Source organism: Globicephala melas, chromosome 1 (assembly GCF_963455315.2).
Source record: "Globicephala melas chromosome 1, mGloMel1.2, whole genome shotgun sequence".
In the NCBI taxonomy this organism is placed as follows: domain Eukaryota; kingdom Metazoa; phylum Chordata; class Mammalia; order Artiodactyla; family Delphinidae; genus Globicephala; species Globicephala melas.
In genome coordinates, this window is record NC_083314.1 from 113,914,001 (window position 1) to 113,941,519 (window position 27,519).

Genomic DNA, 27,519 nt, shown 5'->3' on the forward strand with positions numbered 1-27,519 from the left:
AAAGTCATGTAATGGTGAAAATGTTTTTAAACTTAGTTCTTTACATATAAATTTAAATTCTGGACTCAAGCAAGTTCACATTAGTAACTAAAACCTGAAAATAACAATGTTGATGAAGAGTAGTAATTACCAGTAAGTCACCAAACATGTTTTATTAACCTATATTTGAGGATTATTTTGTGGTTTCACAAATCAGTCCAACTGATAAGCTCATCTCCTTTTTTTTTTCTTCTTTAAAAAAAGAACCTGAATGTTCTTTTTAGACTCTCCAATTTGGGGTCTGCTTGACATATCTTATATTCAGTTAACTAACCTTTTCTCTCAAAGTCTATCACTTTGGGTCAGTTCTTAACACTCACTAATACCTTGCCAGGGTTAGCATTGTTTCTGTAACTCCTGTGGTTTCTTCAGTTTTGGACCCAACCTTTACTAATGTCTCATTACCAGCTTTTAGTCAGCAAAAGTAGGTAGTAAATCAAGGCGATCTTTTTCAGATGATAGTATCCTGTATAATTTCTCATAATTCAAGTGTTGAAGTTTGGAGAAACAATAATATCTTAAGTGTATTTTCTGTTTTTTAAAAGATCCTTTTTTTCTAGATACATTATCTCTTAAAATTTAAGTAATTCACCCATTCCTTACTTGTAAGGAAAGATTTGGGCCCATTATAGCAAGAAGGGTAAGACATAACCTTGGAATGCCTAGGTAGCATCCAAATTTTCATTTATTATTTTGCTTAATAGTAGCCAAAATATATACCCAAAATTCACGTTAAATGCATTTTTAATTTTTTTGTGGTTTTAGAGTTTCACTCAATCTGGCAGTTATTAATGTGCAGCAGTTAATTTTAATAATGAATTTGTAGTATTCTGGTATGCCTTGAAATGTATAGCAGAGAAGGTGTAGCTCCTTGGAAGAATTACTGGCAGGTAGCGCCAGAGTGTTGATTGGCAAGAACCAGAGTCACAAGGAGCCACACCCTGGGTTTTTCCCCACTTACGCCCCCTGGGAGACCTAGACCTCTACCAACCCATTGCTGACCTCAGACTATTGGTACAGTTCTTCAGACTCAGTCACTCCCTCACTCCTGCTGCATCTATCAGTACATGTGGGAACAGTCTAATCAGCCCTTCTTTCTTTTCATCGTCTCTTCTTTTTTTTTTCCCCCCAGCAAGATATATTGTTCAAATTAGTTAAGTATATGTATCTACTATCCTGGATATTAATAACAAATTAGGACCATTTTATGTAGATGCAGGTTATTATGACTAAATGTATTATGAATACATTTTGTATTGCTTCCCTATGTTCTTTATCCTGCTTTTGACTTTATTTGATCATATCAGTAAAGGTTGCTACATTTTCCTGTGATTTAATCTGAAAATGCATGTAAATAGAGTACAGAGAAAAATATCTCCAGTTTTATAAAAAAAAATTATATGAGAAAAATAGGATTAACAGTTGCTTTTACTTTGGAGATTATTTCACAGGTTTATTTGTCAAAGCAACCAAAAATTGGAGGCAAGTTGGACTGGAGCTGTGTGACACCAGGAAAGTTAGTCTGCTTCTCTAAGCTTCAGTTTCCCCACGTGGTAACATGATTTGAGGACTAATTAACATGTGAAAGCACCTAATAGCATGAGGCAGGTTCCTCTTCCTTACACAGTTCCATGACTTTTGACACTAACTATGTTGGGCTTCAAATTCAGCTTTGAAGAGACCTGGGTTGGGGAATTTCTATCTTCAGTATTAATTGCTTTTTCTCAAGACATTTATGTTAAGGACTGGGTCATTTATGCTTCAGATACAGCACAGAAATGATTTTGATATGTGTCTCTGACCCAGTCTGATGACTACTGCCTGAGTGTCTAAAGCCATTTTAAGATTCTGGTCTTTCCCTCTCATCTCTGGCCACTTGCAGGTTATCTCTGATATTGAAGAAGATGCTGGGGAACTGAGTAGAGAGAGTACGTGGGACCTTTCCTGTGAAACTGTGAGAGAGCAGCTTACCAACAGCATCAGAAAACAGTGGAGAATTTTGAAAAGTCATGTAGAAAAACTTGATAACCAAGGTAAGTACTGCCTGACTACAGGTAGATTGAGCTGTGACACTCAGTAAGCTGACTTCAGTCAGTCACCTAGAAAGGCAATACGGGCTCAGACTGAAGTCCTTAGCTCAGTCTGGTGGTTTGAAAAGCAAGACTCTGCCTACTTCCAGACATGCGGTTTGAACCTCACTGAGAAAAAATGCTTTGCTCTCAGAGTGAATGTCTCTGAAAAAAGGACATCATATGTCCATCTGCTCTGAGTGCAGAAGACAGTTGAATAAAGTGAACTGAGTCTCTTACTGTATCATGGAAATCGGGAAAATATTAATCATAATATAGTATAAATATGAACCTTTTGCTTATTATTCCTAGATACTTGCCTATTCCTAGGTTGCTAATAATTCATTTCTAAATTATTTTCAAAATAATAGACACTTGTTGCAAAGTATCAATTAGGAAGTGTTGGGTTGGCCAAAAAGTTCGTTCGGTTCACGAATACCTTGTTCAGTAAAGTTCTTGGGTCACTTGTAGACATGTGGATGGACCTAGAGACTGTCATACAGAGTGAAGTAAGTCAGAAAGAGAAAAATATTGTATATTAACTCATATATGTGGAATCTAGAAAAATGGTACAGATGAACTGGTTTGCAAGGCAGAAACATAGAGACACAGATGTAGAGAACAAACATATGGACACCAAGCGGGGAAAGCAGGGTGCGGACAATGGTGGTGGAATGAATTGGGAGATTGGGATTGACTGTATACACTGATATGTATAAAATAGATAACTAATTTAAAAAAAAAGAAAATTCTTTAAAAAAAAACAAAACAATAGACATTTGATGCAAAATATCAATTAGGTATTGGGTTGGCCAGAAAGTTCATTCGGTTAGTAAATATATTGTTCTTGGTGGAAATGAAAAAATGTCTTATTTTTACTTAAAAACCGAACGAACTTTTTGGCCAACCCAATATATAAAGTAGAATATTCAGGTCTCTATTCCCTATGTGTAACACCTAATTGTTTGGTGCATACCTTTCTAGACCTTTCTCTCTGTGCTCGCAAAATATTTATTTTAAGTGTATACAAACCAAAAATTGAATATTACATGATTTTTTCCTACACTGTGTTTTTTTCACTTAACAGTCTATTATTTTAGATACCACGTCTTGTCATTATAGATAGTATAAATAGATATATGTAGATGAATATATCCTTATTTTATATTTGTTAAGATTTGCATGCTTTTAAATCAAGAAAATTAAGATTTCTGCTAAGTAAATGAAAGCTATTTAAAGAAAATTTATTCTAAATGGTCAAAAATGACAAACTCAGTGCTAATTGTCTCCAAAAATAAAGAGCAATCAGCAAAATTATAGTATCAAAATTACTTTACATGAGATTTTATTGATTTCAGTCATCATTGTCTATTAGTAAATAGCAAGTATTTTCGGACTTCATATTTGTTGAATTTAATAACAGCAAGATTTGTAGCACTGCACTGATCTTTGAGGAAGTGTCAGAAGAACATAGTTTATGAATGTTAATTTTTCTGTGAATATAGGTTGTACATTTTTAATTAGGACATAATCGTGAATAAATATGAATTACAGATTAAATGTTGACAATAGAGCTCTGTAAGTAAGGATATCATTTAGTCCAGAAACAGCACGAATTTATAGTTGCCATGAACTCCTTAGAGCTGCTTTGTGCTTTTTAAAATTTTTTAGTGTTAAAATAATATACATTTTGTTTTATTTTATTACAGCTTATAGAATTTTTAAAGGGCAAAGGAAATACCTACCTTTTAGGAAACCTACAAGATTCCAGAAAGGGAAAAGTTCTGCGAGCCTTGATTTTTAAACATATGTGTCCAAACACCATAAACTAAAATGATGACTGTAAGGTTTATGTCAAATTACTGGTTTTGTGTTAGTTTCAAAGGTACACCTAGAAGGTTTTAATGATGAAGATGTAATCTCACGTCAAGACCATGAACAAGAAACTGAAAAACTTGAGTTAGAAATTCAACAGTGTAAAGAAATGATTAAAACTCAGCAGCAACTTTTACAGGTAAATGCGAGGCACCTTTTAAAGCTGGTCTCCCCTGTGAAGGGTCAGAATTTTACTTAATCTTACTATATTTTTACCCCTTTATTTCATAAGATCTGTAGTATTTGACATTTTTCAGTCTAAACTAAGTTCTGTACTTGCCCAGAGATAGACCACGTAGCACCCCTTAGTAGGGGCTTTGCCAGTTAGAAGCATTTGGGAAATGAGACTCCTCATTTCGGTTGACTTTCTGATTCTTTATCATTTCTCTCCTTCCCCTAAAGTTTGACCTGCTTTTCCCTTGTGTTCATTTCAACTTGTTGGAGTGTTGCAGGGACCCTCTGGAACTTACTATGGTTTAAAATTTAATAGCAGCAGCTCGCTACTGCGTGTGATGATGACACCACTTCACTGCTCCGAGACTGTTACTTGTTGGAAGAAAAGGAACGCCTCAAAGAAGAATGGTCCCTATTTAAGGAGCAAAAGAAGAATTTCGAGAAAGAAAGACGAAGCTTTACAGAAGCAGCTATTCGCCTAGGATTGGAGGTATTTTAAGCAATTGGCTTTCCTTGTAGAGCGTTTGAAGGTCCTGGAGAGGTCAGTAGAATGCATCTAAGTTCTGCTTTTTCTTGTTTCTTTGCTATCCATTTTTTTTCTCAAGTATTTTACTAGTGATTTCACAAATAGCTTGAAATGGAAGCTATAACAGAAGGATATCATTTTGCCTTTACCAGATTTGGGAATTGAAAAAAAAATTTTTTATTGAAAAAACTATAAGCATTTATCATCGTTTTTGGGTGGCTTTATTTTATTTTGTTTTGTTTTGTTTTATGTTATTTTTTTGGCTGCATTGGGTCCACGTTGCTGCACGCAGGCTTTCTCTAATTGCGGCAAGCAGGAGCTACTCTTCATTGCAGTGCATGGGCTTCTCATTGCAGTGGCTTCTCTTGTTGCAGAGCATGGACTCTGGGGGCACAGGCTTCAGTAGTTGAGGTGTGTGGGCTCAGTAGTTGTGGCTCATGGGCTCTTGAGCACAGGCTCAGTAGTTGTAGTGTACGGGCTGAGTTGCTCTGCGGCGTGTGGGATCCTTCTGGACCAGGGATCGAACCCGTGTCCCCTGCATTGGCAGGCAGATTCTTAACCGCTGCGCTGCCAGGAAAGTCCGTTGGGTGGCTTTCTACTGTTAAGGGTTTAGCTTCACACAAGAGGTTTCTTTTGGGCATCTGTCATGTCTCCACTGTCAGTAGGTGTAGAGTCAGAAGAGAGTGCAACCAAGAACATGTCTTTTGTTTTTAAAAAAGGGGGTTGGGGTAGAATACAGTAAAAATAAAGTTCTCTCTCTCTCCATCCCCTTACCCAGGGATGAATGCATTAACAGTTAACAGTTTGAACTGTGTGTGTATATACTTCGACAGGTCGCTTTTTTATTTAGCAGTGTATTACCTACATATTTCCTTTTCAAAAATTAGAGAAGTAATGTCTGAAAATGGTTTAAAAAAAGAAATTCAATCCATACAAAAAGCTACAAGGTAAGACGTATCCTCCATTCTTATTGCCAGTTTCATTCCTCAGAAGTAACCACTGTTAAAAGTTTGTGATTCTTCTGGGAAGTACTATTTTAACTTGAAATAAAGTTCAACCTTCCCAGAAGTACTATTTTGATCGATATAAGCCTATCGATCCCCCACTATGAAAGATAAGGAGTTTAGTGTCTTTATCATACCTCCCATCTACACTTTCTCATTTACATATGATTTCTTCATAATATTTTTACTTTTTGAAGCTACTTTTTAAAGAATTATTTCTCCTGGTTGACTTTCTTGCTTTAAGTAAATTTGTTTAATGCTTCCATTTCAGGTTTGCTCAACTTCAGACAGTACAGGTTTATCCCTTGTTGCACTGCTCTTACCCTTCGGCTCCCCATGTTTTGTCTGTGATATTAGTTTTCATTGTCAAGGATTATCACGTTTATATTCTGTCTTTTAATACAATTCAGGTGTAAGTACTTTGTCTAAGATGGAGACTTAAGAATTAAAAACCAGACAGAACGTTGGTAACATAGTGATTATGTAAATGTTATTCATTCTATAGCCAAGTAATTTTTTTGGACACATAAAAAATATTCTGTTATTAAGATTTTGCCACATGGAGGAAAATCTTCCATGTATCACTATGTAGTAAATACTTTGACTTTCTTTGTAGCTTCCTTTATGATTTCCTGAATCAGATTCAACTTATATCTCATGTTATAGTCTCTTTCTTCGGTTCCTTTTCCAATTTGCTGTATTACTTTCTTGAGTCATTTTCTCATAAGTAGTGTGTGAGTGAAAAATATTCTGAATTCTGGAATATCCGAAAAACACATTCTTACTTGATTGGTTTGGCTGGATATAGAATTTAGTTTTCCAACTTTTCCGCTCACAACTTTTGAGTTATTCCATTTCTTCCAGTGTTTTGTTTTGCTCACGAGAAGCCTGGCTGTTATATAACCTGTATTACTTTGTAGATACCTGTGTTTTGTTTTTCCCCCTCTCTGGAAGCTTTTGGAATTTTGTGTTCTTAAGAGTTCTGCAATTTTACCGGGAAAAGTCTGGGTAGCTCCTTTCAGCCTGAAGACACTATATTTCTTCAGCTTAGGGATATTTTCTTCAATTCTGTATTTTTTCCTTCTTCTCTTGCATTCTGGAACTTCTGTTAGACAAATGTTTTGCCTTCTGACTACATCTATAGATTGACTTTATGTCCTGAATTCAGGAATATTTTCTCACTCTTATCTTGGGCATCACCAACCTGGTATTCAGCAAAGGTCAGTTTTATTATTCACTTCATCCACTGAGTTTTTATTTCAGAATTTATCTTTTAAGTTTTCTAATGTCCTTATTTTCTGCTTTTTTTTGGTATACCATTATATTTTACAGATATTCATAAATCTGTCTGATAATTTTTGTTATTTGAAAAACAAGTTTATCTTGAACTGTTTCCCTTGGCCAGTTCTCTTTATTTATCCTGGCCGTGTTTCTTTTATACTGTTAGTTTTCTTCAGATGTCTGGTGATCCATGATTTTGTATTAATATTTATGAATGAAAGACTATACGTTATCTTAAGTAGCTGACATGACCTTCCTCTGTAATTACAAAAGCCTGTGTCATCAATAGCTATCTCCCTCAGGAGGCAAAAACAGTTTGCACCAGCATTTCCTCCTGTCTTATGGGCTCACCTGTGTTTCTGAGCCCATATCCCCCCACCACCCCTGATGCTACTCCAAGAGATACTCTTGCTGCTTTGCATACCACTCCCCATTCTCCGCCTGAGACTCTGTCTGCCTCTGGTCACTGAGGACAGTGGGGCCAGTGAAGGATGGGAAGGAAGTATGAGAGACCCGAGGGGAGAGGGAGAATTCAGGATTGCTAATTAGCTATTCAGGAGGAGGAGGTTTGACATAGGCCCGAAAGCTGCTAGTACTGGGAGATGGTTGGAGGATGAGATCGGTACTTGATGAAGTCGTATCTCTTTTTGTTTTTCAAGTGATTAGTTTACAGTGGGGTAAATGTCAATTTTTCTGTCATTTGTAATCTTATATTTACCATGTTTTGTGTGTTCAAAAGTTATGCTCATATTCCATATGTTTAAAGTTATGCTAACATGCTTATCATTTTGTGTTATACACTTGAATTTATTCAGAATTGATGTGAAAATAGTAGTTGGCTTGTCAGGAGACACAGGTGAATTTTTATTTTTTAAACATAATTTTCTTAACTGAAATTTTTCTTAGTTTTCTAGGGTTAATTCCTTTGACTAAATATATAGAGATAATCAGAGAGCAGACACAAATAGAGAAATTGTGTGAAATGGCAATTGCGTGAACGTTGAAGTATTGATCGGCATTTCTTTGGTTTGCTTGTGATGGTAGAGAAAGGCATTTGAAGAAGAAAGAGCCAGTTGGTTAAAGCAACAGTTTCTAAATATGACTACCTTTGACCACCAGAACTCAGAAAATGTGAAACTTTTCAGTGCCTTCTCAGGAAGTGAGTACTTCATAAACTCTTTAATCTGAAAATGCATGTAAATAAAGTACTGTAGATTAGTATTAATATATAACTTTAGCAGTCACCAGTAAGAACTCTCTAATTGGAACTAAAAATTAACTTTGATATTTTATTTACTGGAGTCAAAATAGAAATGACAGGAGGACTTTGCATACCCAGAGCAACTTTTGTTGTGAATGTAATAATGTCAAGTTTTGAAAATTCACAGTCTAGAAATAGTTTTTAAACTCGATCCTTCTAAATGTTTGTGGACTGTGCATAACAAAGATCACCGGATTACCTGGCCTAGACTCAAAGGGCTACAGTGGATATTTACATTAATTTGTTCTCTCACACCTCACTTAGAACTGCAGATGAATCTAGTCTAGGACCCTAGTTAATTACCTTCACTATATTTAATGCTTTTCCATATGTAGTGCCCTTTTTCCTTCCTTTTTTTTTCTTTTTTTCTTTTTTAAACAGGTTCTGATCGGGACAACCCTACAGTACACTCGAGGCCACGGCAAAAGAAGCCTCACGGTGCGCCTAGTGGGTCTCCAGTTTGCACGTCTAAGCTTACTAAATCTCTTCCTGCTTCTCCTTCGACTTCAGACTTTTGCCAGACGCGTTCCTGTGTATCTGAATATAGGTACTGGTCTATAGGTGATCTTCTTACATACTTGTTAAAGTGCTAGAGTTGCGTTGCAAAGGAAAAGTTGGCGTGTCTAGGAGGAGCAACAGTAGAGACTCTGGAGAGGAATTGAGTAGACTGACTCATTCATTGTACAAATATTTATTGGCTATCCATTATGTGTAGACACCTGTTAGGTGCTGGGAATACAGCAGTGAACGAGGTAGCTCTGGTCCCTGTCTTCTGGGAGTTAAGTCATATAATGTGATTCTTTTTATTTCACATGTAAAATACAATTTAAACTACAATCTTATTTCAGGAGTTACTTAATAATTTAATTGTATTGAATAGAAGGATATTGTTTTGATAGTTTCTGTAGAGTACCTATCTTAGAGTTTCTTGTGGTGTGCCCATTTTATTGGTGTGGAAGGACAAAGACCCGAGAAAAGCCCCCTCCCCTTGACTGGTGAAGAGGATCTGTGCCCAAGGATGACAGCGTAGACAGAGTTGCTCCCCACCCCCGGGAGAGCCAGATACTGCTTTTAACTGGTGCGTTGTGGTATTTTCCTCTGTCTGAAGTTGTTACATCATTTTCTAAGGTATAATATCAGTACTCTACCTCAGAGCCTATTCCAGGATTGATTTTGAACTAAGCAGATAGCACCTTCCTCGGGAAATAGAGAGGAGTAGCAAAGAGCAAAGGGACATGTCGCAGAGTGTGGTGATGATCGCTCTCCTCTTCACTAACGTAGGAGACAGTGGCACAAGGGCCTTCCCAGGCGCCTTAGAAAGCAGGAGCCAGGGCTGCAGCACAGTTGGCCTGTTGTAGTGAGAGAGAGACTGGTGTGGAGCTAAGTGCTGAAGACACCAGCTAGCCTTTGGACCAAGAATTGTGAAATAGATAATTTTTTTTTTTTTTTTTTGCGGTACGCAGGCCTCCCAGTGTTGTGGCCTCTCCCGTTGCGGAGCAGAGACTCCGGACGCGCAGGCTCAGCGGCCATGGCTCACCGGCCCAGCCGCTCTGCGGCATGTGGGATCTTCCCAGACCGGGGCACGAACCTGTGTCCTCTGCATCGGCAGACAGACCCTCAACCACTGCGCCACCAGGGAAGCCCGAAATAGATAAATTTTTAAACAAAAATATGAAGTTTTAAAAAAGGACAAGGCACTCTCATTTGTAGTTGGCCTTTAAAAGGATTAGGACTCTAAGTAAACACTGGGGGGCAAAAAAGGAGCTGGGGGAAGAGTCCTCCAGGCAAGTGTAGAAACCCTGAGGCTGGACACGGGTGTGTTTGTGGATGGCGAGTGTAGTTAGTGAGCACGACCAGGAGGTGTGAGGGTGGGAGGTAACATTATGTAAAAGTTCAGATGTATACACAGGTAGAGGGAATGAGGTCAGGGACCCTGTGTACCCATCACCCAGGTTCAGCAGTTACCAACTCACAACTAATATTGTTTATATACAGCCCCACTCTGCTTGTGCTCCCACCACGCACTTGAGATTTCATTTGTCAACTATGTTAGTCTGTACTTGTAAGTCGGATATTGTTCTAAGGGCAATGGAGAAGCATTGGAGACCTTTTAAGTGAGATAATGATTTTTTTAAAAATCCAAGATTTAAAAAGACTACTTCATTTTGGGCTTCCCTGGTGGCGTAGTGGTTGAGAGTCCGCTTACCGATGCAGGGGACGCGGGTTCGTGCCCTGGTCCGGGAGGATCCCACATGCCGCGGAGCGGCTGGGCCCGTGAGCCATGGCCGCTGAGCCTGCGCGTCCGGAGCCTGTGCTCCGCAGCGGGAGAGGCCACGGCAGTGAGAGGCCCGCGTACCGCAAAAAAAAGCAAAAACAAACAAAAAGATTACTTCATTTTATTATATGAGAAACAGATTGTAGGAGCACAAGCCAGGAGAGCCAGTTAAGAAACATTAGTGGAGTTGAGGTGAGAGATGTGGTAATTTGCACCCTACGGTCATTACATGAAGACAGAACTGTGCTTGGATTTAGGCTGTGTTTTGCAGTTAGAGCCAATAGGTTGATGTGTGAAATATGGGAAGTTAAAGTTTGTTTAATTTACAATCAAAAGATAATATAAGAGGGTATGTTCTTACATAGAATGTTATTGAAGCCCCCAAATTTGACCAATCAGAACTCTGTGTATAGATTTAGACAGACATTCTGCTCACCATTTACAAATACAGGCAGCCCTCGGAGATGTTGCAGATTCAGTTCTAGACCACTGCAATAAAGCGAGTATCGCAACAAAGCGAGATACTCAAACTTGTTGGTTTCCCAGTGCATATAAAAGTTATGTGTGCACTGTACTGTAATCTATGAAGTGTGCAATAGCATTATGTCTGAAAAAACAATGTACGTACCTTAATTTAAAAATACTTTATCACTAAAAAATGCTAGTTAGTCTGACAACCCAGGGTTGCCATAATCCTCTGTTTGTAAAAAAAATTCAGTATCTGCAAAGTGCAATAAGTTGAAATGCCATAAAATGAAGTATGCTTGTAATGCATTCTGTACCTAAAAGAGAACATAGCTTAGTTGCCTCAATTATTTTTATGTATTTAAAATTTTTACTTTTTTACATAATTATTTTTAGTTATAAAGTATTTAACGTAAATATTGCTTGAAGACTTTGTTTTGTGTTTAATAAAAAGTCCAACATTTAGTACCTACGTCATAGGGTACTGTGAGATTCAGTACCAATATATGTAAAGCACTTAAAACAGTACTTGGTCCATTGTAAACCTTCAGTAACAGGCTATAAAAATAAAAATATATGTAAACATAAGTGTATTATAAAAATGCTTTTCTGTTTCTTGTGTTCAAGAGCTACACTGAGCAATGTCAGTGGCATAGAAACAGAATTTTGGAGCTTAATGAAATTTCATTAAGCTATTCACAGATACTGGCCACTGAGGGTAAAACAAAAGAGTCATGTAACTGGTTATCAGGAGAGAAGCTGTGCAGCTTGACATCATCCTTGAAATTTTAAATTATTTGGTATATTTGGATTCCTGCTCCTAAAGCACCTTGGATCTGGGTTCGTAATAAGATTATGACAAAATAATTAGGAATGTTTGTAGCTAATTTCTACAGCAACAACCTCATTGCTCCTTCACTGTAGAGTGGAATGTTACATACGGGCTGTGCCTGGATTCCATGCAAAGTACCTCTTGTACTAAGTTACGTAGAGAACTTAGTTCATCATTGATCTCATCTCATCTGAGACGGCAGAGATTCTGAATCTGAATTATAAGCAAGTTCCTTTTTTTTTTTTTTAAGCAAGTAAGTGTAAGTAAAATTGTCAATTATGTTTTTAGTTTAGCGTTTTAGAATTAAAGCAACTTAATTTTTTTTAGGATTGCCACATTATAAGGTTGAGTTAGTTAACCGAAGTCACACCAAAAAATGAACATTTAGGCAAAAGAAGTTTTGTGAAAAAAATTACGTAAGATATTCAGTTGATAAAAATGTATTGTTCATTGGTTCAATCCCATGATTTGCAAGTAATCATTTAACTAAATTTCCTTGTTCTGAGGCTGGTTGCAGAGTATACCTCAGACTGTATCTCTGAAGCTAGGGACTGTGTCTGTGTTCAGACACTTAGATTGTTATTGTCCGACACTTAAAGTTAATTGAGCATCATCATTAAGTGCTTAGTGTGTGTTAACTCATTTGGTTCCCACCCCAACCCTGTGAGGTGTAGGTTCTATTATTATTTCCATTTTACAGCTGAGGAAGCTGAAGAACAGGGAGGGTTAACTTGCCAGAAGTGACGTAGTAAGTGGTCCAGCTGGCATATGAACATAAACCATCTGTTCAGGGTCTGGAGTCCTAACCACTTTGTGGCACTCATTAAATATCTGCATGAGTGAACGGATGGAGGATGAAAGCATGCATGAACAAATGGATGAGTGAAGAAGGAAACTATAAAGAGATTAGAAACTAGTGACAGAAAGACAGGGGTATGGGGAACATTAGCTTTCAAAACTCACATGTTCTCTATCTACCTTAGGCTGTAGTTGGGTAGCATCCTTCACAGTAGACTGAACAGATAAATAAAATAAATAGATGGATAGATAAAAGTGACCATGTTGAAACACTTCTGTGTTTTTGACCAGTGTGTCCTCAAAATTTGCTTAGCATGAGACAAGGGAGTCATCAGATTTTAGACATTCAGGCATATCTAAGGTGTGAAAGGAGGAGGAGATGATGATTAAGATCCCCCTTTTCTTTCCCCAACAGTTCTATCAGTGTACTAAATACAACCCCTGAAGAATCTAAGCCAAATCAGGTTGGAAGAGAATGTACAAATCAGAAGTGGAGCGTGGCGTCAAGGCCTGATTCACAGGAAGGTTGCTGTAGTGGATGCTCCTCGACCCACGCAGACGCTCACATAGAGAAGGATGACTTACCTTAGACATGTGAACTGGGATTTTTTTTTTTTTTTCATTAACATGTTCATCAAATTTCACATCTGAGTTGAAACAGGGTGTGTTATAAAGTCAATCATCTCTAATAATTTAAAATGGTCTGTGTTGTTTGTTTGGACTTCCCTGTTCCTCCCCCAAAGAGCTAAAGTGTTAAATCTATTTAAAAGGATATAAAAGCTTTGGATATGTATTTTTAGTAACAGAAGCACCTGGTTCTGTGAATAAAGGAATGTATAAACGTTTGGATGCAAACAAAGCACTAGAATGAGTTTCCTCTTATAGGTATTAAAAAATAGCACTTTTAGGAAACTGATTATTGTAAATGTTTAATTTTGTCTCATATATAGTTGGCATTGGAAGTTTAGCCTTTCCTTGAATGTATACTGTAGCTTTTTAACAAAGCAAGTTATATATTTATTATGTTTAGTGTGATTTGAAATACCCTCTTTCATATGTTTTAAATAAAGTGAAATTTATGTATGTTTTGTACATAGATATACATGATTATGTTAAGAGGCTTTAAGATTTAAAGATTTTACACATCCATAATTATAGTATTTCATGCCAATAAAATTTTTATTAGTGATATTCTGTTTACAGATGTATTAGAGCCATTGCCACCTTATGTTTAAGAATTTTTTGAACCCATCTGAGCAATAAATACTGAAAAGGTATTCCATGAAGCCAAGTTCTTTAGATCATTAACATTACTAATGTTACATTTTGGAGATTTCTATAGCATTAGGTTCTTTTACTATGCAGGATACTACAATTTTTCAAAGGATTATTGATTTTAGCATAATAGAGGTAAGACAAGAGTACCTTTGGATGAAACAATTTAAGAATATTGGCTTAGGATATTTGGATGATAGAAGATATTAAGATATTTAAGATGTTTGGATGGTGATATTTTCTCTACCAGATGGGTACCCATACCGTAACACCTGTACCAGCAAAGGCTTTGTATAATTGCCAGTAATTCTTTAATACTTTTTCAATGAGATATTTACTGATAAGGAAATCTGATAACATAAAAGCATCAGATTTTATAGTCCAGATATGATACTCTGGACAAACTTGTCATTTCACTTTCAGGACTGATTGCATGATTCTTCATGGTTGTTGTTGTTATTATTATTGATAGTGAGAATAATGTAAGTGTGGGCCCAAGCACTTTCCTAGAATTTTCATCAGAAAGCTTTAAGTACCTAACTCTATTTGTCTCTGCATGTAGAAGCCTACACATATCCAGTCCTTGCTATAGGTGTTGTAGTTTAGGCCCATCTGCCTTCCCATTTTCTAGCAGTTTAACCATTTGTATTCACTCACCTGGTTGTGGCTGTTCAGTTTAAATTTGTCATGTTAAAAAAGTACTTTTGTCGGGCTTCCCTGGTGGCGCAATGGTTGAGAGTCTGCCTGCCGATGCAGGGGACACGGGTTCGTGCCCCGGTCTGGGAAGATCCCACATGCCGCGGCACGGCTGGGCCCGTGAGCCATGGCCGCTGAGCCTGCGCATCTGGAGCCTGTGCTCCGCAGCGGGAGAGGCCACAACAGTGAGAGGCCCATGTACTGGGGGAAAAAAAAAAAAGTACTTTTGTCATCCACTCACTCACTATATATATAACTCTTTGGAATTGCGTAGCAGCAGCCATTTTTTCAGGGTTAATAGCATATTATTGAGTATCTTGTAAGACATTAGTGAAAGTGCTCATGAGAAAGTACCACATTTGTAGTCTCAAAAAGCTGGCTCTTGAGCAAAAGCAAATTAGTCACCACATTCAGCTTGGTGCATGCCCCTTTTTTACCATTTAAAAATATTAGAAATGATGCAGAATTTCAGAAGTAGTACCATACTCCAAAGGAAGAAACAGCTGTGATATTGTTCTTTTGCTGTTGAGCAATAACGTGATCAAAGAAAAGCAATCAAATTTTCTAAATAGGCAGTGATACATTTGTCAAGAATTGGGGTTTTCTTTTCAGGGCTTTTCATGATATACTTGGCTAGAAACAGTGTTCTAATTTTTAGAGTAATCTCTTTTAGGAATATTGCATTCCACAATGATGAATTTCTACAAAGCAGCATCAGTTTTTTGTTTTTTTCATTTTGAAGTTGGTTGAATTCTCATATTGGAGAGAGAAATTCCCTTGAGACTTACTTTGAAATCTAAGGTGTGAAAGAAACAGTAAAATGAAAGCCAGGATCATTGTGCTTTTGATAAAAGATCTGCCAGTAGTTGTATGTTTTACTTAACAGCGTAGAGTTTGCTTTACATTCCGGCTCCAATGATGATTCCTAGTCACGCTAAACTTCCTAGAATGTTGAAACGGTTTCCATGCTGGATAACTCCTGACTCCACACATAAAACTCCTAGATTTTATTTGCCTTCCCTCTCTAGGTGTTTGCCGTTGACTAGTAATACAGCCGTGCTGCAGTCTTGCATTTAGCCAAGATGAGGTGAGAGAGAACCATGTTCACTTTTGCTTGAAAGTCTTCCTGACCATTTTCAGTGTCTTCTTCTTTATCAGGATGCAGATCTGAAACATTCCGTGCCTTATTTGTTTTTATCCATTTTGAATTTTCAAAGCATAAAAGTGGCAAAGAAAATTTAAGAGATTTTATTTCCTACTCTTACATTTGTATATCTTCAATTTATGATGAGAAACTTCATAGAAGGACAATCCTACCAGAAAATTAAGATTAAACTTAATAAATAGGTACTTTCTTGTAGAAGCAATGTATTAAATGTGTAGGTTCACGGAGCACTCCGTGGCAAATTGTTTTCCTCATGGTATAATTAAAATACTGTCGTTACTTAGAATTGCATTTTTCGTACCTTTGCTGACCAGACTTGTTCATAGGCCTGTGGTAACGCTTTTTGGGGGGAAACATATTCCATAGTACATGGTGAGAAGGAGAATCCAGTTTTGACCTGCCCTGGTGGAGCATTTGAAAACGCCCGGAATGCCAGGAGAGGTTTTGCAGTGTGTACGCGCGGAACGCTGTGAGCTAGCAAACCCCTTATGTGATTGCCCTGTTGTAAAAGTCTTGAACACCTGTTGCCTGATGTAAATCATGTTCTTATTTCTAGATTGGATTTAAATTAAGTATGGGTCTTGGAAGTCTAGTAAATATACTTCTCCCTATGTTTGTCCTTAATTTTTTTCATTCTTTTCATAAGCATATAAAAGTAGCTGCTGTGTGTCAGGGCTTATTACTACCTTCTAGTTACTGGGGAGGGAAAGACAACTAAGCATGCTCCCTGCCACTGAGGATCTCTGGGTTGAGTGGAAGACCAGCTATATAAACCTAAATTGTCATAAACGATGGGAGATGCTGTTCAGACATTTGGTCTGGTGATAAAACTTGGACTCGTTGTTCTGCTCCGGGATCACGTATCCGTCTCCTAACAGTGACGTGGCAAGCTTCTAGTTAAAGAGTCTTTGCATTATTTCCTATGGGAAGAACTATGTAATTAATATATTACTGTTTTGTTTTTGTTGGGTGTTGGGTTTTGTTTTTGTTTTCTACAATCAAAATAACCTGCAAAGCAGCATTAAGAATTTCTGCCCACAAGAACATGTATTATTATCTAATAGAAAAAGAATTTACAAAGATTTGGGCCATGTAGATAAGGATAATAAGATAGGTTATTCTAGTCATTTCTCTAAATATGTTTTTTTCAGGTTGGATGTAGATTAAAGTGGAATGGACTGATTAAATTATTTGATTTATATAAAAATACTTCACTTGACTGGTTGGTTTTTTTGGTTTTGGTTTTGTTTTTTTAACATTTACAAATACCTGATTTCAGAGGTCTTAGGAGGTACTGTAATGCCAGTGTTACATAAAGATCCTGGTAGAGACCCTCTTATATTTTAGATTCAGAAATACTTATACCTCATATGACGCTTAACCCATAGTGAGCACACAATATTTATTAATGAGAGAGATGAAATACTAATGAAACAAGTAGCACATTACTTCATTGGCATGAATGGACTAAATTTCAGGTCAAAATCCTGAAACTCTTCTTTCTCAGGAGGGCTAGGAGTCTTTTGTTTTGGTTGATTTCCAGCCCTATCTAGCTTGGTTCCTCGCACAGAGAATTGGAATAGAGTAGGCCATTCTACAGTGAAAAAACACCAAACTTGTGTGGTTCAATACAAAAATTGAATTCTTGCTCATGAAATGACCAGCGTGGATTGGGCGGTCTGCTCGATGGCCCGCAATGTTGTCAAATTGGGGAAAGAGCAGACCGGCAGGTGATGGTGGATATTAAGAGCCAGATCTGAAAGAGACACGCACATTGCTTTGTCCACAACCTAGACGTACAGCCTCAACCTAACAACAAACGACTGGGAGATGCAGAAAATGAGGCTATTTGGTGAGCACTGACAGCTCTGCTACATAATGTGCTTGATGCGTTACTTACTTTAAAAAAAAAAATAACCAGCAAAACATGTTGCTCTGTGCAAGGGATTTTTTACTGATTATTTATTAAAGCTTCAAATCGTCTTAATTTTTGGAAGGAATGTATTTTAAGGCTTCTCTTGCCTTCTCTAACCTTTTCATAATACAAAGTTTTTTAATGTTTAAGTGGTAATTTTACACGTTTACTAAGATATAGTATATGAACACATTTTCTTTTGATTCAACAACCCTGCAAAATAGAATATTAACCTTCCTATTTTTAGAGAGTTGGTAACAGACTCAGATATCAAGGGACAAATGCAAGCTCACATAATTATAAGTGACAAAATCAGAACTGAAAAACCCAGATCTTATCATCCCTAAATTTCAACTTATTCCAGACTGCTGTAGTGCCTTTTGGTATGGCTTTCTGAGTGAAATTGTTCAGTTCTTAACCCATAATCTGTCACCCTGTCATCTCCAAAGGTATTGATTGTTTGATCCACATACGAAGCTCACCCTTGTTTTTGTTAATGGTGACCATGGCAGTCCTATTCAGAACTGAATCTCTACCTTTTCAAGTTTAGGGCATTAAGGATCTAATTGAGATAGCCAATTTAATAGCAAATAGTACTCTAACAAAAGGTCACTGAGTAATGCCAAGATATACCTAGACAGCCTGCTTTTTCTGCCGTGTCTTTTGTTCTCTCGTAGTGTGTGCACCACGTCCCTCTGTGACTACAGTCACAGTGACCAAAAACATTGTTTTGTCCAATGGTCCAGTAATCTTTTGCAGATATCACCATGAAAAATGAATGTTAAAGTAGTAGAATTAAGTAACGTGTATGAATATTTTTACTCAATTTAGAAAGAACAGCTGCTTGCAGGGCAGCTGGAGATTTTCTAGTTTCCCTGCTGTGTCTGCATTTAGATATTCCGTTTTCTTGTTTCTGGTTTGTCAAGACAGTTTCCTGGTTACAGTGCTCCATTAAAGCAAACCACGCCCCAGCCCAGTGTACTCATTAGAAAAAAGCAGACTTTTGCACGTTCCCTAAAGCCCTCAGACTGAGACCCCAGAACCTGCCCTCCATTCCAGTTCTCTGGACCCAATTCTCTAATATACCTGGTGTCTAAGCTGAGGCGGAAGCTGTCCAGCTAGGGATGGGGTCAGACACTGCTGGTTCTCAACCCTAACAAGTGTCGGCACCTAGTCCTCTCCAGCCCTTACGTGTGGTCATTACTTGATTACAACATCATAATTAACTTACCCCGAATACCTGTGGCTCTAACTCTTTCAGGATAACCTTTTTTCCTGATTTTATATCAGTGAAAAGTTTCAATGAAACAGTTCTGAAAGAGTTGCCCAAGAGTGCAATGCTTTTATGGAGGATCAACTAAACTCTTTTAGCCTTTTTCTTTATCAGTCGCTTTTACCTTGAAAAGTAACTAATTGATAGATTATTTTTGGTAGTTTCATCCCTTTTTAAGCAAAAGGAATTAAATAGTGAAAATCTCTATAGATTATTTGAATTTAGTGAAATCAGACTTCCCCAAACAGTTATTTCTTCTAGGCTTAATGCCCTAAAGAAAAAGAGAAATCCGTCAACAATTAGCCATACAAAACAATGTCATATGTTAGTTCTAAGAAGCTATTTTGATCTTAAAGAAACCATGGGAAATTTTAACTGGAATTAGAAAATTCAGCTTTGATCCTTTATTTCTGACACAGGATTGCTCATTTTTATCAAAGGCAAAGATTTGAGGAAATGACAAATTCAGTTCATGCTTTTAATTTAAAATCTATAAATTATTGTCCAAACTGAGTTGTTTTCAGTAGTGAAAGGGGAGCTGTTCATAATGAGGCCCATACCAGAGGTGTAAAGTGGGATGAACGGTCACCTTACTTGTGGCTGAAGGCTCCTCCAAGTAACCAGAACTCTGACTTGAGTTTCGACTGTTGAACCCTAATCCCTTCAAAACTACTCCCTTTAATTCATGCCTCAGGTACGGTTTCTATCAATAAAAGATGGAGTCAAGTTGTTGTCTATCTTAATGTACAGTCAGTTCTCCTAAAACACTTGGTTTAGAAGTGCAATGCAAAAAATCAAATTTGTCCCAGGGTGATTGATACATTAGGGGACGGTTTAAGCATAGTGCAAAATTTGCATTTGCTGATGCGTGATTCTGTCTGTGAGAAACACCAGATGGATACGGAAAACTACCCCCAGCTGAACTGAGCTGGGTAGAGACACATAAACCACATAGACACCTCAAATATCCACCAGCAACTTCAGTTTACCACGTGTGTTACAAGCAACACCCACCCCTATCTGGCATTACAACTTCCCCTTCCATTTCAGGCAACTTCCTGCCGCCACTTTACAATAACTCACAAGCTACAACCTACCAACACCCCTTCCATAAGCAAACTTCCAGTCTTTTCCAAGGTCAGGTGCCGTATTTGTTGTGGTATTTATGTGTTTCTTAACCATTTAACATGTATAAAACGCTGCTGCTTGTTTTATTAGGATTTTTTTTTTGAGTCACTGATGAAGTTTTTGAGTGTTGTGCCCATAATCCTATTTTCTCCAAACCCCCTGTGCTATTTACTGTGCGATTTTGCACATGGTGGTCTTAGGAGTGCATTTGTTGTGTGAGAGCAGAGCTGATAGAAAAGAGCAGCCTTCTGTCGACTCATTTATAACTCAGACTGCTGGAGAGCCTCTCAAAATTCCATGCCAACTTCCCTCAATCTACACATCTGTGACACAATCAAACTGCTTTTTGTGGGTAGACACTTACTACATTTTAAACAGCCCTTGCTGTGTTCCAGACACCACACTAAAGCCATAATAAGCAATTTCTTTTATTTCTCCCAGCAACTTTATAGGTAGGAGCTATAGTTATACCCACTCGACAGATGAGGAAACTGAAGCAAGGAGAGAGCAATTTGCCCATTGCCACACAGCTAATATATGGTGGAGCTACAGTTGAGCATAGGAATCATATTAAAATTATTTTATAGCATTTTCTCTCAATCTGATAACATCTATTTTCCTTTAATAGTAACTTAAATGTTGTGCCTATAAAGCTTTCCCTGTAAGCTTCTATAAGCAGGCAGTCACCTCTCTGCTTTCAGAATTGAACTTTCTTTTATTCTCTCAGCAAATGTTTATTGAGTTCCTAGTAGGATTGCAGTGCTAGGTGCTGGGGCTGTAACATTGAAGGTGACTTGGTCATTGTCAGAAACTAACAATCTACCAGGGGAAGCAAGCGAGTGAACTATTGAAGGCAGTGGGACAAGCCCTACAATAGAGGTGTCAGAGCGCTCAGAAAGTCAGAGAACGGGGGCAGCAGCTTTGACTGGGAGGTAGGAGATCAGAGAGGATGTTTGAGCTAAATATTGAAGAGTAGACATTCCAGGTAAAGGAAACAGAACAGTTAAGGTCAAGGGTGTGAAACCACAGAACCTTTATTGAAACTACAAGTGGTTCTGTTTGCACAGAGTAAAGGAGACCAGTGGGAGAGTAGGCAGGGACCAGGTTAAGAGGGTCTTGGATATAAGGGATTCTGAATTTATCCTAAAGGCTTGGTGATGCTATTGAATAAATCAAGCAGGAACGTGACACAAGCAGACTGTTCCTCCTCTCTCCTTGTCACAGTGCCATGAGCATTCCTCTATTATAGCATTTATTACAAATGCCTTGATTGTGCATACCTCCATCGTAGGATTTATCACGATCCTAATTTCCGGATGGAAGCAATATGGAGAATTGCTGGAAGGAAAGCAAAGTGGAGATGAAGCCAGTTTGCAGTAACCCAAGCGAGAAGTGATTGAGATAGGGGGTGGATTTACAGGTAGATCTGATTGGATGGTGGAGTTAAACAAAGCACTCTACGCTGATTTCCCACTCAGGTAATGGCAGATGATAGAGTGTAAAGGACAGCCTTGGGAGGTCATGTGGGAAAGAGTTAACTCAGTACCCTCGGGCTACCTGTACATTACTCCCAAGAAAGTTCTGTCTTTAGGATTGGCCCTTGGCTGGCTCCTGGGAAATAACCTCTGAGGCCTTGGGATATTCTGCCCAGTAAGAATGTTTTTGTATGCCTGAAGCCTTGGGCCGTGCTGTACGGTGTGACCACATCAGTTCATTCTCACAATGTAACTCATGGTGAATGCCTGCTTTTGCCCCATGGGGCTGGCATCTGAGTAGCTGAGGTCATTCACATGGGTGCTCCACACCTATGTGACTGACTCCCAATAAAACCCCTGGATGCCAAGGCCTGGGTGAGCTTCCCTGGTCGGCAACACTTCACAGGTGTTGTCACACATCAGTGTGACTCCACTGGGAGAGGATACCTGGAAGCTTGTGCTTGACTTCTCCTGGGCCTTTGGAGTTTTCCCATGTGCCTTTTCCCTCTGCTGATTTTAATCTGTATCCTCTTGCTGTAATACATCATAACCATGAGTGTAACAGCTTTTCTCAACTTGCGAGTGCTAGTGAATCATCAAGCCTGAGAGTGGTCTTGGGGATCCCTGATGCAGGGATAATGAATTGTTCTGGGCATGCTGAATGTAAGGTGTCTGAAGCATCCAAGTTCATGTGTCCAGTAGGCAACTGGAAATACGGGTTTGGAAATCAACAAAGAGGTCTGGGCTAGATACTGAGTTCTGAGAAAACATGTAGGCACAGATGAGGTCCAAAAGGAGAAAGAATGAAAGGCAGAAGGTAGAGACTTGGATATCACTGGCATCTAAAAGGCACGTGTGTAAGCAGAAGACCCAGGAGTCTGGTTATCGACCATCCCTAGGAAGGAGAGAATTTTAAGGAAGTTCAGGCAAAGAGGTTGAATTCATTGAGAAACATCAAGTCTTCAGCAAAAGTGAATTTACAAAGCCATTCAGTATTCAACAACAGTGGATGAAGGTGGTTCCTCCGGCTTTGACAAGTTTCAGTCTTGGTCCTGTGCTCAGATAATCACAATGAAACTTATCCCTGCTAAGCCACCAGACTGCTGTGTGGCCAAGAAAGTTGGGATAGTCAGTTCCTATTGCCGACAAAAATTCACAGAACTGACCATGTTTAAGTCCATGTGAATGAAGGACATTCACCACTGGGACCACTGGTTCTATAACAAACAGCTCTTGTGTCATTGTGTAATAAATTCCAATAGATTTACATCTTCCTGCAAAGTACCTGCTTCTTCACACATTACCATCACTTGTCTTAGCAGATTCCACTTCGAACTGTACTGAATTCGTGTTTTCTCAATGTCTTTGAAAATGTCCTCACCTGTAATTGTTCCAGGCCAACTATTCAGAGGCTAATTCTTCCATCACTTCAAACCTGCTGTTGACCCCTCAAATAACAGCTGGGCAGTATTTGTAACATCTGTTGACTCATCAAGTGCCAAGGAAAATCACTTGCCTTGGTTTTTAAAATTTACTGTCGATGTTTCTCATAATGTCCTCAGTTCTTTAAGTAACTTCTTGCCAAAACCGAATAACACGTGTCTTCAGCTGCAGTAATCAAATACTATCTGATTAACTCATCATTGGTAAACACTTCTTGCTTGGATAACAAATGAACTCCTTGGAAACTTAGTTTGCTTGCAGACTCGTTTTCACTTTTTATTTTTGTGAAGAAATTCTGCTATAATAAGGATTCCATTTTAAACTTAAAAAATTTTCTGACCACTGCTTTCCTGTGATGAACGTTTATCTAATAAAGTTAACATACATTGTATTCCTTCAGCACAGATCATATCCTTGCATAATAAAACCATGCTTTTTTAAAAAATATTTTTTTAAATTGAAGTATAGTTGATTTACAGTGTTGTGTTAATTTCTGCTGTACAGCTAAGTGACTCAGTAATACACATATATGCATTATTTTTTATATTCTTTTCCATTATGGTTTATCACAGGATATTGAATATAGTTCCCTGTGCTATACAGTAGGACCTTGTTGTTTATCCATTCTATATATAACAGTTTGCCTCTGCTAATCCCCAGCTCCCAATCCATCCTTCCTCCATCCCCCCTCCCCCTTGGCAGACAAGACTGTCTGTTTCACAGACAAGACTGTTTTCTATGTCTACGAGTCTAAAACCATGCTTTGATATCTAATTTGATAGCAAAATTCTATTAAGAATACAACATTCAAAGTTCACTCCTCTTGTCTCAATTTGTCGTGATGAGTATACACAGGTAATAAAAGGAATTTTTAAATGTCACTGTATGGTGTAACCTGTGCCACTTGAAATGTGGACAAGGTGTGACTGCAGTCTGCTGTGCCCAGTTATGACTGAGCAGCCATGCAAAGAGACGAGGGCATCACACACGACCCATCACATCTCCTTGACTCTGCCATGTTAACGTGGAATAAGTCATAATGGGGCATAAATGAATAAAAATGGTGGTGTTAGTATAAAACTTAGGTTATGGTCACTGAAATTGAATTTCATTTAATTTTTACATGCCTCAAAATATTCTTTTCAGGGAGACAGTAGTGGGCTTGACCAGGTTTGGGGTCACCATCCCAGCTGCTAGACTGGTCCTCAAGGGGTGTAACCAGCAATTCCATCATGGCAAAGTCATGTCTGATCCTGTCTATAAATGATGGAAACCCAGCTGGAAGTGACTGAGGCAAAACAATCTGGCAACTCATGTAAGCGTTGAAAAAGTGTTAGCAATGTGCCCCAACAGAACAGGATGCCAGCCTGTAGTTGGAAATACAGAGCAAGGGGTCCACCCAACAGGGAGAAGGAGTTGGCAAGCCCTATGGATGTGGTCAGGACCCCAGACCTATGGGCAGACTCCAGTTCCCAAGGCAGGGAACAGGTCAGTGGTTCTCATCCACAGCTATGTGGCAAGAAATTAGTTACAATAGAGTATAAATGCTTGCAAATGAATTCCTTTTAAAAATGTTATTTGGAGCAAAGTTAAGCTTATCTTTACTATCATTCCCACATACTTGCATTTCCTTAGGTTTCTTGAGAGCAATCGAAGGGTGTAAGCTAACTGCTAACACAAAGGGTGTGTGCTGTGTATGTGGATGTCACCATTCCTGCTGGGCAGCAAGATGGCTTTCAAGAGGAGACCCACTGTGGTAATCCATCCCATGGGAGCCCAGAGCCCACCGCTGCAGGGACTGTGGTGACGGAGATGCAAGAAACTCTAACCCCCAAAAGCCCTTGATCTCAGGCTACCAATGGGCTGCCGGCATTGGTCAGGTTTGCTCCAGAACTCGATGGTTCTCAGCGGACAGGTTGAAGTTTATCTCTTCTGCCTCTAGGTTACAAAATATTCTTTCCATTGAGGTTTGGGAGGAGTTATCCAAAGCTCTTCTTCTGCCTGCATTTTCTCCTAGAGTTCCTCAGAAAATGTTCTGCCTGATCCATTGCTGCCTGACCCTGGAAAGGGGTCAGAAATGAGGTCCCCAAAGCCAGGCTATACTGGGATTTACTTTCTGGAAGCTGCCTGTGCGTGTCGCCCTCCCGGTAGACCTTTCCTAATGCACTGTGGCAAAGTAAAGTGACAAGAATGGGGGCGATAATACTGCTGCCAAGAGTGACAGAGGCAGCCTTGGCACTTCTGCCTTCAAACTCTACCTTTTGCTCCGCCTACGTGCAGAGGGGACAGGAGGGCTGTCTCCTCAACCTCCTGTGCAGAAATCATATCTCCACCTCCCCAAAGCTAAGTGAATTTTCAGAAGATGAATTCTTGTGTTATGTAATTGGCTCCACTTAATATCTGGGGAAATAGGGGGAAGTAGTATTGGCTCAGTTTGGTGGGTCGTGTGCTCCGTGATGTCTTTGTGCGGGCAGAGTTCTCCCTCCCAACTGTCACCGACCACAGCTAGAGAAGGAGCTCAGGAGAGGGGCTGCTCCCAGAAGCCAGCAGCGGAAGGGCTGCCCCCAGGGACCTTGCAGGGTGGCTTGAGCTCCATTTCCAGTGGCTGTGTCTCCCAACTGGTCCTTGAACCTGTGGTCACCGGGACAGGAGCCACAGCCTGCACGATGCACTCCTGAACACAATGGAGCCCTTGACAGGGGAGTAAGAAAGCCGTTTATCCTCCCCTGCACCTGGGAACGAACTTACATTTTCTGTTTCACAGACAAGACTCCTAAGGTGAAAACTCTCACTTGAGGTGAGTTAATGAAATAAACAGGCAAAAATAAAATCCCCAACAGGATTACAAAAGAACTCTTATGTCTATTTTTGCTCCCAGGGCATTGCATTTTCACCTTATTCTGTTCCCCAACGGTCATCTCGAAACGTTTCCTGTTCCTGTTTTCAGGTTTGGAAGGCCTGTCTCCCCGCTGCCCATGTGCACCCCAGGAGAAACGTGGGTGTGGGGGAAGGTGGCAGATTACAGGTGCCCTGGTGGTCCAGTCAGACTGCCCTTTAGGATAACACGATCAATCATGCTAACAGGAGGGGTGGGATTCCCGTATGTTTGAGTGTGTACTGTAGGAACAGCCACGATGTACATAAATAAGAATGAGGCAAGACATAAATTATGTGGCTTAATAGAAAAATTCTTACTGGTTGCTCAGGCAGGTCAAAATTAGATGATCTCTTCTGTGGGATCAAGTATAAATATTCAGGTCTTACAGATTGCTTCCATGTCCTAACCCACCTCAGGGCTTAGTCCCTGAAACTGATCAAGAAAGCTGCAGTCTGTAGACTGGAAAGTATTTAGCGTCAAACTGGCCATTCAATATTTATGATGGCTCAGGTCAGAGCATCTCCACAAACACTCCCTGACAGAGATAATCATCCCACCAGTTCTGAAAAATAGAATGTTAATTTTGAGTGACTCATTTAACATCGAAGCAAACTATTAAGTTGTCTATTTTGAAATTCCAGTATATAAAATTTTCAAAGGGCTTTAGAGGCCATTTAGGATGTATGTTCAGCTCTGTTATGGAACATGAAGAACATTATTAAAAAGAAAAAGATTCTAGGGCTTCCCTGGTGGCTCAGTGGTTGAGAGTCCACCTGCCGATGCAGGGGACACGGGTTCGGGCCCCCGTCCGGGAAGATCCCACATGCCGCGGAGCGGCTGGGCCCGTAAGCCATGGCCGCTGGGCCTGCACGTCCGGAGCCTGTGCTCTGCAACGGGAGAGGCCACAACAGTGAGAGGCCCGCATACCACAAAAAAAAAAAAAAAAAAGAAAAAAAAGAAAAAGATTCTAAATGCATGAAGAATAAGGGACTCATTCTCCCACTCCTGAACATTTAGCGCAGAGTCTGAGAACCTCTATCCCTTTCTCCTTGTCCCCTGCATGGGGAGAGGCACGCCCTGGAACAATTCCAAGGAGACGCTTCTTCCCTATCTTCTTCTATTGGAGATGATGCATGGACAGGTGGGTTAGAAGCTTATGGGCTACAGTCCCGTCCTGTCACGGTCAAGCTGTGTGCCTTTGCGCCAGTTGTTTGGTCTCTCCAAGCCTCTGCGACTACATGGTGGAGGGATTGTCTAGTTGTTGGGAGGCAAAGATATTGAATAATATCCTCTGAACTGAGAAGGAATTTTGAGATGGAAAAAACGAAGCGGGCAACTCCATAAAGTGCAATATGAAGCTTATTATGGGTAACTTACACACAGGCAGGAAGGATGGGGCGGACAGATGATGCAGACATATTAGCAGTTGCACTCCGAACCACCAGGGGGGTACAGCAGGATTTAAAGGAGCCAAAGCTAAAAATTGAATCTGACTACCCAGTGAGAAGCACAGTTGGCGCTGACTGGAACTGGGGATTTTTCCTCCCCCCGGGAGTCTCATGACCATTAACCATCTGTGTTAGCAAAAGGCATTCTTCCAGTTTTCATATCAGATGAAGGTGAGGGTAAAAGGTGATAGTGAACTCACCTAGCTTGGGCACAATTCTTGTGA

At 39.3% G+C, this 27,519-nt stretch overlaps 1 protein-coding gene across 10 annotated transcripts in view; it reads left to right on the top strand.

The window, feature by feature from the left end:
* Positions 1–14,798, top strand: part of SSX2IP (SSX family member 2 interacting protein) — a 39,652-nt gene extending 24,854 nt beyond the window's left edge. For 8 of the 10 annotated variants that reach the window (XM_060303389.2, XM_060303395.2, XM_060303421.2 and 5 more), the window contains 6 exons: positions 1,922–2,072; positions 3,986–4,122; positions 4,474–4,647; positions 8,013–8,127; positions 8,611–8,776; positions 13,015–14,798. In XM_060303389.2, coding sequence (XP_060159372.1) covers positions 1,922–2,072; positions 3,986–4,122; positions 4,474–4,647; positions 8,013–8,127; positions 8,611–8,776; positions 13,015–13,189 — 918 coding nt within the window. In that variant the 3' untranslated portion in view covers positions 13,190–14,798. The remainder of the gene's footprint in view (positions 1–1,921; positions 2,073–3,985; positions 4,123–4,473; positions 4,648–8,012; positions 8,128–8,610; positions 8,777–13,014) is intronic. The other 2 variants (XM_060303403.2, XM_060303424.2) reach the window with 1 other exon arrangement.
* Positions 14,799–27,519: the final 12,721 nt, after the last annotated feature.